Consider the following 17,237-nt stretch of genomic DNA (forward strand, 5'->3'; position numbering starts at 1 on the left):
CAACAACAAAAAAAAAAAAAACCACTAAAATTATATAAGCTTCAAGCCCCATAAACCTAGATCTGCCTCTGCCACATCACCTGGGGTTCACTGTCAACCCCTCCCTGCCTTAGGTTCTTCGAAAATGTGACATCCGAAAAAATGGGCTTAACGCTCATTCTTTCTGAGGCTTGGGAGTTTGCCATGAAGACTGCAGAGAATGTTGTCTTCAAGGATCAAAGAGAATGAAATTCAAAGCCCAAGACCCCTACCTCGAATTACAGCCACTCCCAGTCTCCTGCTGAATGACCCAGAGCAGAGTCAGAGCCAGCACCTTGTTTGTTTTAAACACAACCTACAGTCGTTTTTTCCTAACCCCGGGAAAACCCAGTGTCAGATTAGAGAGGCTGCATCTCTCAGCCCACCTTCCCCCTAGCACAGGGAATCCGGCTGACTTCAGCTTGGATTCTTGAAGCTCAGTGGTTCTCAGACTTCGGCGTGCATCGGAAGCGCTTAGGGGGCTCGTCAAAACACCTCTGGAGCTCCTGATTCTGAGGGTCTGGCGAGAGCCTGAGAATTTACACCTGTAACAAGTTTCCAAGTGAGGCTGATGCTGCTGGTCTACACACTAATTGGAGAGACTCTCGTTACTGAGGAAGAGACAAGCTTGAAGTGGGTGTGTTGTGCAGGATCATAGAACCCAAGTATGCCCAGTTTTAAGCCCATGTCCTAGTCCATCTGCACCGGCCCCCTTGTATCTGGCAGACTCCAGGGGGCACCAAGGCAACAATTTACCTTAATAGCAGCTATAGATGAGGCTGTGAACAGGACCCCCAAACCTCCTAAAATGAAATTGACATCATGCACTCATCAGAAATGAAATCTGGCTGGGCGTGGTGGCTCACGCCTGTAATCCCAATACTTGGGGAGGCCAAGGCAGGTGGATCGCTTCAGGCCAGGAGTTTGAGACCAGCCTGGCCAACATGGTGAAAGCCCATCTCTACTAAAAATACAAAACTTAGCCAGCATGGTGGTGCACACTTGTAATCCCAGTTATTTTCGAGGCTGAGGCAGGAGAATCACTTGAACTCGGGAGGCAGAGGTTGCAGTGAGCTGAGATCACGCCACTGTACTCCAGCCTGGGCAACAGAGCGAGACTCTGTCTCAAACACACACACACACACACAGAGAGAAATGAAATCCAAGCGTCTTTAAGACTCGAAAGCAGTACCTCTCTATGACTGCCCACAGGCTGGACATTGCTAATCAACCTGGTGGGCTAGAAGAGAAATCCTAAGAAAATCTTCCTGCCTAATCCACCTGTATACCTAATAGATAAGCATGGGTATACCAAGACATTGAAGTGATCTTCAAACGCTTCATCATTCAGCACTGGGGCCCCAGGCTAAGGTGATTAGGAGTTAGTAGCAGCAGCTGGGGCCACTTGCAGAGCGGCTCCCATTGTCAGCTTCAGTGCCCTCAGCCCTTTCTGCAGCTGCACAGCTGAGCAAGAAGAAACCCTGGCGAGAAGGTGAGAGAGCCCCATGACTCAAGCCGAGGGCAGGTCCCACTCTTACCAGCCCTGCAAGTTTGAGCCTGAAAAACATCCTTTAATGCCAGGGTGGAGGCTCCTTGGGGTGCCCCACACCCACCTCCTGTGACTTAGGAGAGTCAAGACAGTGGAGGAACACACCACAGATGGGAAACATTCCATCAGGGAACAAAGGGAATTTCTAGCACCCCTAGATCTTGTTCTCCCTCCCACTGGGATGGCTGACGGCAGCCCGTGTTTCCCTGCACCAGGAGGATAAAGCTTTCCCCAATGAAAGCATTGGCAGTGCCATCTGGAAGAGGCTGATTCCACATCCCTTGCAATGGGGAAATCCAGCCTTGGCCTGAAGATCGAGGTGGCTGGCTCATCTCCACCCCCTTCTTCCTACCTTTCTGCCCTCTTGCCTAGAATGTGTTCCCACAAAGGGGACAAGCCCCGCTGCTTGCAATTCCAGGACAGCTCTGATTGTTACCACTCTTCTTACTACACTTGCTGGATTTTATTTTCTGACGTTCATTCAGAAAAGGTGATACATATAACCCAGTATCCAGTTTGGTCAACTGTTTTCTCTCTTTCACCTCCTCATTAGATAGTATCTAATAATTGTTCCTTAAAAGCATTTTGAGAAACTAGTCACCATTTCAGAATTTTCTTTTCTAGCACTTGCCCAGTACCCAACACCCAATAGGTGTTTGATGCACAGTTATTGAAATTAAAATAAATTGTGAAGGATACTAGTAAGACTCCTGCATGTGCTGTGCTTTAGGAATCTTCAGCCCAGCACAGCGGCTCACACCTATTTGGGAGGCCGAGGCCGGCGGAGGTGGTGGGAGGGACGATGTGGGTATCACTTGAAGCCAGGAGTTCTAGACCAGCCTTGGCAACATGGCAAGACCCCATCTGTACCAAAAAAGAAAAATCTTTTTAATATGGCTGGACATGGTGGTGCGTACTTGTATTTCCCACTACTTGGGAGGCTGAGGCTGGAGGATCATGCGAGCCCAGGAGTTCAAGGCTGTAGTGAGCTATGATGGCATCACTATACTAAAGCCTAGGTGACAGAGTGAGACCCTGTCTCTAAAAAAAAAAAAAAAAGAAAAGAAAAAAGAGAGAAAGAATCTTCTAATCTTCTATGTTCCTAGAGTGTACAGTACCTTGGGCCTTGCTGGTACCTCCCATAGGATCTGCCTCCAGTATTTTTTCCCAAATTCTACTGTAAGCCTTTATCACACTAGTATGCGACCTTTAAAGTTTGTGTCGCGTCAGTCTCCTCTTGCAGTAGTGTCCATCCTTGTTATCTTTCATTCCTCCGACCCTCATCTGTACACAAATCATAGTGTGTCTGAGCCATGTCACAACATTGCAAGAGTTCTGTGGTATAAACATTTCTGCTAGCTCCCAACTCTGCCAGGTACTATACACAGCATTTTAAGAAGTTATAGCCCCCGTCCCTGCAAAGAGTTTGTGTACTGCTTATTGATGAAAAAAAAAAAAAAGACATAAAATGTTGATAAACTGTTAGTAACTTTGAAGGTGGTTTGCCTATTTAAGGACACATAATTACCTTTAAAATTACTGAAGTCTTGGTATCTGAGGCCTCAGATGCTAAAGAAATGAAGAATGTCATTGATACCTATTAAAGAAGCCAGGCCAGCCACAATGGCTCAGGCCTGTAATCCCAGCACTTTGGGAGGCCAAGGTGGGCAGGAGTTGGAGACTAGCCTGGCCAACATGGCGAAACCCCGTCTGTACCAAAAATATAAAAATTAGCCGGGTGTGTAATTACACACCCGTAATCCCAGACACTTGGGAGGCTAAGGCAGGAGAGTTGCTTGAGCCTAGGAGGCAGAGGTTACAGTGAGCTGAAATTCCACCACTGCATTCCAGCCTGGGAGACAGAGCAAGACTCTGTCTCAAAAATAAGTAAATAAATAAAAAATAAAGAAGCCAATATCCATATCTACCAATGTCCTGAGCCACGGATTAGCATTTCAAATAAAAAAGTCAACATAGTTGACTGTAGATTTTGCTTCATTTTTATTGTGTAAAGCCGAGATCCATCACCAGATTCTTGACAGTCCTGCTGATCACATTGCAGGTGACTCAATGGCGATGATTTCAACTTAAAGCAATTGATTAAGGCTTGAGATCAGGGCCCTGAATCCTGCAGTAGTGATATGTGGAGCTGTCCCCTGTGAGACCCTTTAGACCTGTATTTAAGTGGAGACCCTTAGAGATGGTGAACCATCTGAGTCAGAGCTGTAAGCCTGTGATGGAAGAAAAGGAATGAAATCCCCGCCTCCTCCAGCACTGACTGGCATTCAGATGGGAGGAAGGTCGTGGAACTCACGTCCTGAATCCATTTGCGCAGGGGCTCAGTGCCTCTGTTATTGACCATTGGAGGGGAGTAGGCAGGGCGCATTGGATTCACTCTGCCCTGTGACAGTCCCGTGATTGCTTCCACATTTGTAGCTGCGTCTATTGCTTTTGCTCCTAGGTCTTCAGGTAACACATTTCCAGAAGGTTCAGGTACAGTTTGGGAGGACAACTATGAATTCAAACCATCTGGTTAAGACATGTTCAGGGTTTTTTTTTTTTTAAAAAAAGAATCTAAAATCCATGTTGTAGGAACTTGAATGGGTTTATTCCTTCCTTCCCATCTTGTATTACTTGAAATTCCAGAAAATATGGGAGGGGAGAAAAAAAGGAATAACAACAAAAGCAGCAATAATTGGGTGTATCGTTGTAGGTGAAGACACATGACCCCTTCATAGCTTGTCTGAAAGTGGGAAAGAGCCTAAGATTTGTTCTAAGTGTTGTTTTGGGGATTTGCCATCAGAAAACAGCTCATTCATTCATTCAATTTTTTGAGACGGAGTCTCGCTCTGTTGCCCAGTCTGGAGTGCAGTGGCATGATCTCAGCTTGGTGCAACCTCTGCCTCCCAGGTTCTCTGCTATTCTCCTGCCTCAGCCTCCTGAGTAGCTGAGACTACAGGTGTGCACCACCACATTTGGCTAATTTTTGTATTTTTAGTAGAGATGTTCATGATGACCAGGATGGTCTTGAACTCCAGCTCAAGTGAGCTGCCTGCCTCGGCCTCCCAAAATGCTGGGATTATAGGCGTGAGCCACCACACCTGGCCCAGCCATCAGAGAACAGTTCCAATTTCAGTGGGGGTTAGGAGAGTTAGTTTTTGTTCTCAGGCTTTTTAAAGAAAAGAGCACAAACCGACTTAGGAAATACCCAGTGTGCTGCAGGGACGTGTGGCTTGTTGCATTAACTACCCAAACGAAAAAATGGGACAATGGCCTTTATTAAATGGGATGATGAGGCTGCTCTTGGCTTCTTGACTGGAAGTCTACGGCCATAAATGACCCATTCTCTACAAAACTAAGGGATATGTTGTGTTTTCAAATAGGAATTTGGCTATGTGATTACTGAGATGTCCATTGAGTCATCTGCAGTGTGGTCAGCAAGATTGGGAAGGATCTGGTGATGGATCTTGGGTTTAAAAACTAGAAAATGAACCAAAACCCGCAGTCTGTCATTGTACCCTGGCTCTGATACTTTCCATTCTGGGAGAAAACAGATTGTGTTAAACGTGGGCCCGGCATTGCCTGGGATCCGTCCACATTCAGTCCTCAGCTGTTGACACACTCCCATTCTCTGAATGCTAGCACTTCCTCCCATTGTTAAGGAAGTTTATTAATAACTAATGTAACAATGAGGGTGCCAGCTATCTGACATCTCTCCAAACAGAGAGGGGAGCCGATAGGCTCTGCCAACATCATGATGGCGGCTGTGTTCAGCTCAAAGTTCACTGCCTTGCGCTGGTATAAATCACACGACATTTTTCAGTTTTGTCTTCATCCCTTCTCTTTTGCCCTTCCTCCTTCTCCTCCCTATATCTCTCTTCCTGGCCTTTTAAAGTTCTCTGTTACCCATGGCCTGTGGCCTCTCCTTTGAGGTCTAACAATGGAAAGGATTCCAGGGGCCTTAATTTTGGTCATAGCCTCTGCTCTGCCGCAGGGCGCAGCCAAAGTCGGACTGTGCCAGAGTTTGTTTATGCTGGACTGTGTGCCCGGGGAGAGCTGCGAAATCTCTTTCTGGGGAATGGATGGTTCTGGACGTGTTTGAGCAGGACTGGCCTGAGTCAAAATTGAGAGGGAGACAGAATCGTTATCCCTTTCTGCCCTTATTTTGGGGGAAATAAAAACAGTCATTTACACAGCTATATTTATGCCCTCAGGTGTTACTAATAAAGGAATATTTGCCCACTGAAGAGAACCAGGACCGAATGACAATGTGGAACCTAAATGAATGACTTTCCAATGATAATTTTTTTTTTTTTTTTTGAGATAGGGTCTCGCTCTGTCGCCCTGAGTGCAGTGGCACAATGCTAACTCACTCCAGCCTCAAACTCCTGGGCTTAAGGGATCCTCCCGCCTCAGCCTCCTGACGGGGTAGGACTGTGATGAAATTTAAATACTGAAAAAGAGATATCACTATCACTCCCCACAAGCATTTCTCTGTTCCCATTTAGGGCCAGCCCTCTGTTCCAGTACTCCTTTGCTGGGAGCACAGAATAAGGATGACTGAAATTCAGTTAATCTGCAAACGTTGGTATTGCAGTAGCCTAACAAGCTTGGAGCCAGAAGATAGGACAGCTCCCTCATTTCACGGCCTAAGAAATGGAAACTGTAGGATTTATAAACCGTAGTTTCAACTGGGTATTTTACTGGATGCTGCTAATTTTTGTAATTGAATATTCAGTTTTTGGTTTTTTTTTTCCCCCTCTCCTCTCTCTCTCTGTTAAATTACATTTGCACTCTTCACCAAGGTTCGGTGAGCCATGGAGTCTAGCCAGAAAGCAAAGCTCTTCCAGAGACTTCTAGCCACCATCAAAAGGCGCTTGCTTTTCAAAGAGCTTCAATTTCAATGCTCTCTGAAATGAACTATTTTATTTCTAAAATTTCTAAGCCTGATGAAAAGTTCTCCAAGCATGCATTTTTTCATGTTAAAAATCACATTTAATTCTCTATAACGGTCCCCAGAGATGACACATTTATCCCGCAGTCTGCAAAGTGGCATTATTTCCCGTGGCCTCCTGGGACATATTTTATGTAAGGAATTCATCACTGAGGATTTGTCAAGGAAATAAATATCTTTTTATCATAAAGAAGAATTCTGACCTCTTCCTCGTGTTTATTCCTGGGGCGTCTGCCAAAACTTTTCCTTACAGCTTTTACTGATCTGCTGGGAATATGCCTTCTTCATTTTTTTTTTCTCTAAAGGTCTAAAGAGACAGATTGTCATTTCCCTTCTTTAGTTCTGGAACAACAGATTCCTTTCTTCTTTGGAGCACTGTTGGCTTCGAATTCTCCCCTCCTTCCAGAGAGGAAAGCACCCCTTCTCTGTCTTCTGAAATCAGTGGCTGGTCATCAATATCTCCTCTGTGTCAAAAACAGATGAGCCACGCGTGGCTCCTGACAGCGTCCTCCGGGCAGAATGTACGCTCATATCCGGTGCTGAGTTTCACGCCCGGGGTCTTCTGAACAATCGGAGCATTTCTGGCTCGCGGCTGAATGAGGCTGTCCTTCCATGTGTCCGCCGGCCGGGAGAAGAGCTGCTGTTTGTGCTGCTGGCATTCCCTCCACATCCGCCCCTCCACACCCAGCTGTCCCCGGCTGGAGTCTGGAGTTCCCCGGCTGGAAGCTGGGAAACCCACAGTGACACAGGCAGTGTCTCCAGGGTCTCAAACAATGTCCACAGCATTGGGAAGTTCACTCCATAGATTTCCAAATACCCCCGAAAATGGCTTTCTGACTTGGCATGAGTCACTCCATCTCTCTCTCTGCTTGGATGGGAATTGTCTCGGTAGGGTCAGCTCTTTTTATCTTCCTCGTTGGCCAGATTATTAGTGACCTAGTTCAATAAAAATCCTTTGGATTAGGATTGAAATGTCATAAGGTCGCCGAAAACAACAGGTTCTATTTTTAATCTAGTATCATTCAAGTAGATATTTTCCTCCCGATAACTGGGAGGAAAGATTTTTTGCTGGAGTACTGACCTGACACTGTGTTTTCTTGACAATATTTCAGAGACAGGCTTAACCTTCTCAGAGAGACAATAAAAAAAGTCACCCTGCTGGGCCCAGTGGCTGACGCCTGTAATCCCAGCACTTTGGGAGTCAAGGCAGGCAGATCACTTGAGGTCAGCAGTTGGAGACCAGCCTGGCCAACATCGTGAAACCTCGTCTCTACTAAAAATAGAAAAATTAATCAGGCGTGGTGGTGTACTATAATCCCAGCTACTTGGGAGGCTGAGGCAGGAGAATCACTTGAACCCAGGAGGTAGAGGTTGCAGTGAACTGAGATCACACCACTGCACTCCAGCCTGGGTGACACAGTGAAACTCCATCTCAAAAAAAAAAAAAAAAAAAAAAAAAAATTCTGAACTATGTATGACCAGCTACAATCCAGGTTAATTACCCGGTCAGCTTCCGGTTGTGGGTTCCGCCTTCCACCTTCTATGGCAACTAGTACCTGTCTCATTCTTTTTTGCCTATTTAGAGACAGGGTTTCACTCTGTCACCCAGGCTGGAGCGCAGTGGCGTGATCATAGCTCAGTGTACTCTCAAACTCCCAGATTCAAGGGATCTTCCTGCCTCAGCCTTTTGGGCAGCTGGGACTATAGGCGCTCACCACCACACCCAGCTAATTTTTTTTATTTTTTATTTTTTTAGAGACGGGGTCTCACTATGTTGCCCAGGATAGTCTCAAACTCCTGGTGTTAAGCAATCCTCCTGCCAGGGCCTCCCAAAGTGCTGGCATTACAGGTGCAAGCCACCGTGCCCGGCCTATTGTTGTGGTCTGCTCTCTTCTGCCTCCTGGCGGGCAGGTCTGAGTGCTGGATGCATGTCTGCTGTTCGTGTCTATCCCACAACACCTTGCACATGGAAGGGGCTCCAGAGGCTTCTGTTAGTCAGGTGTGGTGGCACGCTGTAATCCCAGCTACTCGGGAGGCTGAGGCAGGAGAATCACTTGAACCCAGGAGGCGGAGGTTGCAATGAGCTGAGATCACACCACTGCACTCCAGCCTGGGTGATCCAAAGAGCCCCTGCCCTGCTTCCTGCTCTTAGGTTTTGATGCTTGCACTGTCACGCAAGGAGCCCCGGCTTGGGAGGCAATGTGACTGCCTTCTACACAGGTTTACTAGGGCAACCCAGCTGCGATCAAGACAGAAAGCTCCTACCTGTGTTGAGCTTTTATGCAAGAGGCAAAAGACAGAACAGCAGAATTAGACTCCCAGTTCAGCCTCCCTCTGACTCTGACCTTCTCTATGAAAATGGGAGACCGGGCGCAGTGATTCACGCCTGTAATCCCAGCACTTTGGGAGGCCGAGGCAGGTGGATCACGAGGTCAGGAGTTCAAGACCAGCCTGACCAATATGGTGACACCCCATCTCTACTAAAAATAGAAAAATTAACCAGGCATGGTGGCGTGCGCCTGTAGTCCCAGCTACTCAGGAGGCTGAGGCAGGAGAATCTCTTGAACCCAGGAGGTGGAGGCTGCAGTGAGTCGAGATCGTGCCACTGCACTCCAGCTTGGGTGACAGAGCAAGACTCCATCTCAAAAAAAAAAAAAAAGAAAAAGAAAATGGGATAATGTCTCTGTGAGGATTCGGTGAAGTACAGTGGGTAGGAAGCTCCTGTTTAGGAGTTCTGTAAAAATTCATTTCCTTACCCTTCTCGTGAGCTTCCTGAATTGATGTGGCCACGGTGAGTGGTACGTCTGCAAGCATTCCACGTTTCCTTGCTTGTCCACTAAATAGACTTTCTCATCTACATTTTGGAGCTCTCCGAATTGGGATGCAGACTCCTAATAAAGGCTAGAAATAGTGGTGGGTTTCAGATGGGGCGTTGCTTTGTTGCCCAGGCTGGAGTGCAGTGGTGCAATCACAGCTCACAGTAGCTTCCACACCTCGGCTAGAGCAGTTCTCCCACCTCAGCCTCCAGAGTAGCTGAGACCACAGGCATGCACTACCTTGCCTTACTAATTTTTGTTTTAATTTTTGTAGACACAAGGTCTGTCTATGTTGCCCAAGCTGGTCTCAAACTCCTGGCCTGAAGCAGTCGTCCCATTTTGGCCTCCCAGAAATGCTGGGACTCTAGGTGTGAGCCACCACCCCGGCCTCACTTTTTAATAGAAAGAGTAACGCGTATTCACGTAACACTTAATGTATTCTCACCTCTCTTCCAAGCATCTTCTAAGCGTTTATCCCTTTTAATTCTCCCCACTTTTGAAGAAGTACTATTTCCATTCCCATTTTATAGGGGAGGAAACAGACTTCAAGAGATTGCACAACCTTCCCAAGTCCCCACAGCTGGTAAACGGCAGTGCTGGAACACACACCCAGGCCTGTTAACTCAAAACCACTGGTGTGGGCTTTTGCTTTAGGGGAGGCTATGTACCAGTTTGTGTTTTCTGAAGAATATTCAGAATACTCATAAATCTGAGTGTTGTCTGAAACTTTACCAAAAATATATATATATATGTATGTATCTATATATATATGTATATATATGTAGATATTTGTGCATTACGCGTATCTTTTAAAAAACGTGTTGAGATCACCTCTGTTTTTCCTTTGACTCCTACACCAACTTCTTATGCTTGGATAGCCCTTTCCAGGTAGCACTTAGCTACTGTTTTTTCAATCAATAAAATTTGAAATCTCACCCTTCTACCTAGAATAAAGAGGTTCCATCCATCTTCTACTTCATTAATTCCAAAGACAGCTCAGATTAAACTCTGTTTAGCATTTGAGTTTACAAATACTTGCTTCGGTCTGTTGATAAGATGAAGCAGTAAATGCTTTATGCCCTGGTTAATAATGAGACACACCCTTCTAGCCTGGGAGAGTTTGTAGCAGTAAATGAAATGAGAGCAGAGTTGGCAGAAGGCTAGAAGTTGGGAAGGTAGAGAAAAGGGGGAGGGAAGATTGCACTGTGTATAGGATTCCTGTTGTAAAAATTGCAAAAGTGACTGCTAGCAGCAAGAGGGAACTGTCTCACGCCTGTCCATGTGAAGAGACCACCAAACAGGCTTTGTGTGAGCAACAAGGCTGTTTATTTCACCTGGGTGCAAGCGGGCTGAGTCCGAAAAAGGAGTCAGCAAAGGGTGGTGGATTATCATTAGTTCTTACAGGTTTTGGGATCGGCGGTGGAGTTAAGAGCAATGTTTTGGGGGCAGGGGGTGGATCTCACAAAGTACATTCTCAAGGGTGGGGAGAATTATAAAGAACCTTTTTAAGGTGGAGGAGATTACAAAGTACATTGATGAGTTAGGGTGGGGCAGAAACAAATCACAGTGGTGGAATGTCATCAGTTAAGGCTGTTTTCACTTCTGTGGGTCTTCAGTTGCTTCGGGCCATCTGGATGTGTACGTGCAGGTCACTGGGGATATATTGGCTTAGCTTGGGCTCAGAGGCCTGACAGGAGCTCTGAGTAAGTTCTTTATTGAGTAATAGTGTCTTCAGTTTGAGGAATCTTAGAGATTGGTCAATTGGTTATTTTATAGACGGGGCCATGAGGTTAGTAACTCAAGGGCTTACACCATTTAATGGCAGATGTGTGATGAAAATCCAGTGTCTTTCCCACCAGTCACCCCCCTCTCTGTGATAGCAGATTTAGATCATTTAATTTTTTTTTAATAGAGAACAGGTCTCACTATGTTGGCCAAGCTGGTCTTGAACTCCTGGCGTCAAGCAGCCCTCCCACCTCAGCCTCCCAAAGTGCTGGGATTACAGTGGGATTACAGGTATGAGCCACTGCGCCCAGCCTATATCCTTTTTATTTATTTATTTATTTTGTTTTTTTGAAATGGAGTCTCGCTCTGTCACCCAGGCTGGAGTGCAGTGGTGCCATCTCAGCTCACCGCAACCTCCACCTTCCAGGTTCAAGTGATTCTCCTCTCTCAGCCCCCCGAGTAGCTGGGATTATAGGCGCGTGCCACAATGCCCAGCTAATTTTTGTACTTTTAAAGCATAGAGACAAGGTTTCGCCATGTTGACCAGGCTGCTGTCAAACTCCTGACCTCGTGATCCGCCCACCTTGGCCTCCCAAAGTGCTGGGATTACAGGCGTGAGCCACGGCGCCCAGCCCTTTTTTTTTTTAATTTCTAAGGGGCTAAACACAACCTCAGAGGGGTTTGCACTTGCAAAAGCATATATGTGTTCAAATAACTGGAAATGGATAAATCAGCATAAGCCTAGGTGCTGATTTGAAATTTGAATTTTAGGTTTGGTTTTGTTTTTTTGTTTTTTTTTTTTTTTTTGAGACGGAGTCTCGCTCTGTGGCCCAGGCTGGAGTGCAGTGACCGGATCTCAGCTCACTGCAAGCTCCGCCTCCCGGATTCACGCCATTCTCCTGCCTCAGCCTCCTGAATAGCTGGGACTACAGGCGCCCGCCACCTCGCCCGGCTAGTTTTTTTGTACTTTTTAGTAGAGACGGGGTTTCACCGTGTTAGCCAGGATGGTCTCCATCTCCTGACCTCGTGATCTGCCCGTCTCGGCCTCCCAAAGTGCTGGGATTACAGGCTTGAGCCACCGCGCCTGGCTGGTTTTGTTTTTGTAGAGATGGAGTCTCACCATGTTACCCAGGCTGGTCTCACGTTCCTGACTTCAAGGGATGCTCCCTCCTTGGCTCCCAAAGTGCAGGGATTATGGGTGTGAGCCGCCGCGCCCAGCTTTTAGTTTTCGAGAGTCTCATTTCCCTGAGCCCTAAGCCTCTGCCCTGACTCAGTTTCTTCCTGGAGTCATTCTGTCACTTGAGGGCATCAAGGCGGGCAGCGAGAGTGAACCTCTGCCTCCTGATTTCTCCCTATCTTGTAGCTTCTTTCTTTCTTCCCTTTTAAAACCACCCTGCTGGGTTGGGGGATGCCTAGTGGGCATTTGTGGAGGAGGTGGGAAAGCAGATCAACATCAGAGGGCATTTTGGACTCCCTCTCCTGATGCCCTTTGAGCTGCTTCCATGGAATGTTCCTGGTGTGTCCGTGTCACTGGGCACTCAGCCACCTCTTGCCTTAGTGGCCACGTTTGCCTAGTTGCAGGTAGCAGCCCACAGGCTCAGATCACACAAGCTCTGAGATCACACAAGCCATGAGAGCTCCGAGCCCTTGCCCCAGAACAGTGGATTTCCTTTAAAGATAAAAAAGGCAGTGGGAACCCTTTTCGTTACAATACGGCAGCCTGAATTCATGCAGCAGGTTCACAGGGGGCTGCTTTATTTTGAGGAACGTGGAGTGCAATAGTATAAGAACAGCCACGGAACCACCTTGACCCCACCTCCATCCATAGCTGCCCCAAAGACATAGCTGCAAACCCAGGGACTCAGGAAACATCATTTGTGAACACTGGTGGTTTTTTTTTTTTTGGTTTTTTGTTTGTTTGTTTGAGACAGAATCTCGCTCTGTCGCCCAGGCTGTGGTGCAGTGGACCAATCTGGGCTCACTGCAACCTCCACCTCCTGGGTTCAAGCAATTCTCTGCCTCAGCCTCCCGAGTGGCTGGGATTACAGGTGCCCGCCACCATGCCTAATTTTTTTTTTTGTATTTTTAGTAGAGATGAGGTTTAACCATCTTGATCAAGCTGGTCTCAATCTCCTGACCTCATGATCCACCTGCCTCCACCTCCCAAAGCGCTGGGATTACAAGCGTGAGCCACCGCGGCCGGCCATAACACTGTGTATTTTTAAAAAGTGGGTCTCATAGAAGTATAAAGTAGAACAGAAGTTTCTAGAGGCTGGGAAGGGTAGAGAGAGTAGGAGATGGGGGAGATTTGCTGAAGGACAGAAATTACAGCGAGGTAGGAGGAATGTGTTTGAGTGTCCTATAGCACTGTAGGATGTTAATAGTTAACAGTAGGGTATTGTATAGCTTCAAATAGCTAGAGGGAGGATATTGAGTATTTCCAACCCAAAAAATGATCAATGTTTGGATGATGGATATGCTAATTACCCTGAAATGTACCAAAACATCACTGTGTACCCCATAAATACATACAATTATTATGTGTCAATTAAAAATAATTTTTAAAGAAAACACTGCCTAGTTCTGTATTGCTCCTTTCTAAAGGTAAGCTTTGGACCTCAAGTGTTCCACTGAATTGGGTACAAAGCTCTTTTCTTTGACTGATACTTCATTGAGCAACAGTGAACAGGCAGTTGCAATGATTTCTGTCTTTCTAATTCTACAGGGGTGGGGGGTGTGTGTGTGCGTGCACGCACGCGCGCACACACACACACACAAACACACACACGTTCAACCTGCCCTAGTTTGAGGGTTGACCTGTTACAGGCTCAGTACAAAGTGCTGGAGGTGTGTTATCTCATTCAGCCCTTTATGAATTAAAGAGGGCAGGTAACACCCAAGGCCACACATCCAGTAAGTGGTTTTGACTTTATCTAACCCAGATCTGTTTTACCCTTTATCCACCATCCAGTTAATACTACAGTGGAAATCTGCATGTCCAGGGTAGGCTGGCTCAGTGACTTTGCAGGGACTTAACTTGGTACCCAGACACCATCTTCGCCCTGAAGTAACTCCCAGGTTAATGGCATGATACGGAGCCAACCAGCATTAGCAGAGCCAACCAGCATTAGCGGATACAGAGAGGGGCTCTTGAGCCATCGAGTCTGCCAACACTTTCTTGCCTGTTTTCTGTGGCTTGGTATCTAGGCTAATTATTGTAAATGATGATAATTTGGGTAGCATTAATGAGCCCTGGAACTCAGGGCCAAATCTTAACTAATCCCATAACTAGCAACATGATCATCTAAAAATGGTGTGCTTTACCTCCCTTGAGTTTCATATTGTTGTGATTTGTGCCATTCTTGAACACAGTTAATTCTTAGATTGGACTTAATAAATCATTATTTCCTTTTGAGAGGTTAGGCAGGGGTGACAGGGAAAACAACGAATTTTTCACTTGAGCTAGAAATCCTTTAATCTTCTTGGACCCAAGTTTCTCTAGGCCTGTTTTTTAAATCTAAAGTCTGCCTTCCTTCCAGTATTGTTTTACACTCTTATTAATTCTTTCAATGATGAAACAGAGAGTACTTCAGTAAATGTTCCTGAGTCTTCAAATGTGATTGGCGACTATTACTAACAGAACCAGATTAAGAGTCACAATGATTTAGCCATGTAACCTTGGAGGGACATACACTGGAGATCATTTAGGACTGGTAAGCACAGGGTGATTGGCTAATGGAGGGAGCAAACCTAAACCATTTCCAAAAGGGGAACCTGCAATAATGTCCAGCGATGTGCTGTATGAATGTGACACTCTATGGATTTAGTATTTGAGAACCATGAGGTCATGGATGAAGCTTTCTTGTGTCCAGTTGCATTCGGAGACCTGCAACTGAAGTATGTCAAAATCCAGGGAAGAGCTACAAACAATTCAGAGCTTGGAAGGTAGGTTCCATAATGGAACAACTTACAGGTGTTAGATTTTTGTTATGAAGAGGAGATACAACTGAATTACAGCATCCAAGTATATGACTGTGAACATTTATTTGGTTGCTCATTCAAGCTAATATTTGTTAGCTGCTTTGGAGGCATAAAGATAGTATGTTTCTGCGGTGACAGATATATTCTCTATTTCAAGCTCGAACTGAGTAAGCAAGGGAAATAACAAAACCCATGTCAGAGTCAGAATGTTCTTAGACATTGAGAGTTCTTGATGATTGGGGTTGTAAGAGCCTGTACGTATGGAAATTGATGGGATACAGGGTTTTCTACTCAGAGACGTTAAATAGAAGAATAGTATATTTATGGGGACAATTTAAGTGAAGCAGAGCTGTTTGATGTCACGGGACAAAAGTTCTTTCTAGCCTTATGATGCTGCAATGCCTTTTCTACCATTGGAAGAAACAGAACTGTTGATTCTGGGAATTCTGATTGGATTATTCTCTCATCCATTTATAAAATTGTCCAAAAATTCAATTGTTTCCTATGGAAATACAGTTTCTTCTCCTTCCTATCAAAAGTCCTACCAAGGTTTTACTGGGATTGCATTGATTCTGTTGTTTAATTCATGGAGAATGGACGTCTTTACAACATCAAGCTTCTAATCCTTGACCACAGTGTATCTCTCTCTTTATTTAGGTCTTTAATTTTTCTCAGCAGAGTGGGATAGTTTTTGCGGTAGAGATCTTGCTCATCTTTAATTAGATTAATCTGCCTAGGTATTTGAAGTTCTTTGATGCAGTTGTCAGTGGCATGGTGTGAGCCCCTTGAATGCACACCGACTAACACCTGTCCATTTCTAACACTTCTGCTCACGATGGGCTTGCAAAGAAAAGTTATAATCAGCTTTTCCCTTTGTAGAGAGTCAATGTTCCTTTTCTAACCCATCAAGGTAGAAAAAGTATAATAGCTTCACTGCAGGAAACTTATTTCAGAATCCAAACACTGGCAGCCCAGAAATTACTCCTTTGGTCTAACCTAAATTCCTCCAGTTGGCATTTCAGCTTATTTTCCTTTTGTTTGGTTTGAAGTTTGCCTTCCACAAAGGCTTCCTATCTAGCACTCTGCTATTTGAATCATCATGTTTTAACCAGGAAAAGCATGTTAAAATATGTATCACTTTTATTAGGAGAATTTGCTCGATACAAAACATGAAGTTAAAAAATACAATAACATTCTAATTTTATTTTTTAAATATATGTGCTTAGGAAAAGAGGCCAAAAGAAAATGCATAGCAATGGTTATTTCTGGGTGATTAGTTAATGGACTATTTTTTACACATGTCTACATTTTCAGGGTTTTTATGATAAACATGCATTATGTTTGCACTAAGCAAAAATAATAAGTATTTTTAAGTGAACAAAATAACGTATTAAATATGTTTTAGGGCTGGGCACGGTGGCTCACACCTGGAATCCCAGCACTTTGGGAGGTCGAGGCAGGCAGATCTCTTGAGGTCAGGAGTTCGAGACCAGCCTGGCCAACGTGGCGAAACCCCATCTCTGCTAGCGTGGTGTGATGGCAGGTGCCTGTAACCCCAGCTACTCGGGAGGCTGAGGCATGAGAATCGCTTGAAGCTGGGAGGCGGAGGTTGCAGTGAGCCAAGATCATGCCACTGTACTCCAGCCTGGGTGACAGTGAGACTGTATCAAAAAAAGAAAAAAAAACAAAGATAAATAACTCAATATGTATTAAAATTGCTGGCGTGAGCTTTTCTTTCCCCCTTTCTTGTGTAAAGTCTATTAGAATTTGCTAGTAAAATTAAAGCAGGTATGTGACATATCTTAAGATAATCGAGAAAGATAAACTTCTTTTTCAGGAGGGTCCATCTTCCTGCCATTTCTTCTGACTAACTATAAATTCCATGCAGTGCTGGAATGTGCTTCTCACAGTTAAAGCGCTGAGCACCTGTTTTATTTCACACTCCCTTGGTTCCTGGGGTAAATCCCATCTCCGCAGCGTGGGCTCCAGTTAAATTCATTAGTGGTCCAGATGTGTGTCCCCTGTCAGCTGGCCAAGTAACCCCACTGTCTATTGACAGGTTCTCAGGAATCAGATAGCTCGCAGTCGGCCAAGAAGGACATGCTGGCTGCCTTGAAGTCCAGGCAGGAAGCTCTGGAGGAAACCCTGCGTCAGAGGCTGGAGGAACTGAAGAAGCTGTGTCTCCGAGAAGCTG

The 17,237-nt window shown here is 45.4% G+C and overlaps 1 protein-coding gene across 13 annotated transcripts in view; it reads left to right on the forward strand.

Annotated features, from left to right (window-relative positions):
* FRMD4A (FERM domain containing 4A) overlaps positions 1–17,237 on the forward strand; it is a 693,308-nt gene that overhangs the window by 644,478 nt on the left and 31,593 nt on the right. For all 13 annotated transcript variants that reach the window (XM_003903401.5, XM_009214008.4, XM_009214010.3 and 10 more), the window contains one exon: positions 17,103–17,236. In XM_003903401.5, coding sequence (XP_003903450.1) covers positions 17,103–17,236 — 134 coding nt within the window. The remainder of the gene's footprint in view (positions 1–17,102; position 17,237) is intronic.

The sequence above is a fragment of the Papio anubis genome, chromosome 11, assembly GCF_008728515.1.
Source record: "Papio anubis isolate 15944 chromosome 11, Panubis1.0, whole genome shotgun sequence".
Classification (NCBI taxonomy): Eukaryota; Metazoa; Chordata; class Mammalia; order Primates; family Cercopithecidae; genus Papio; species Papio anubis.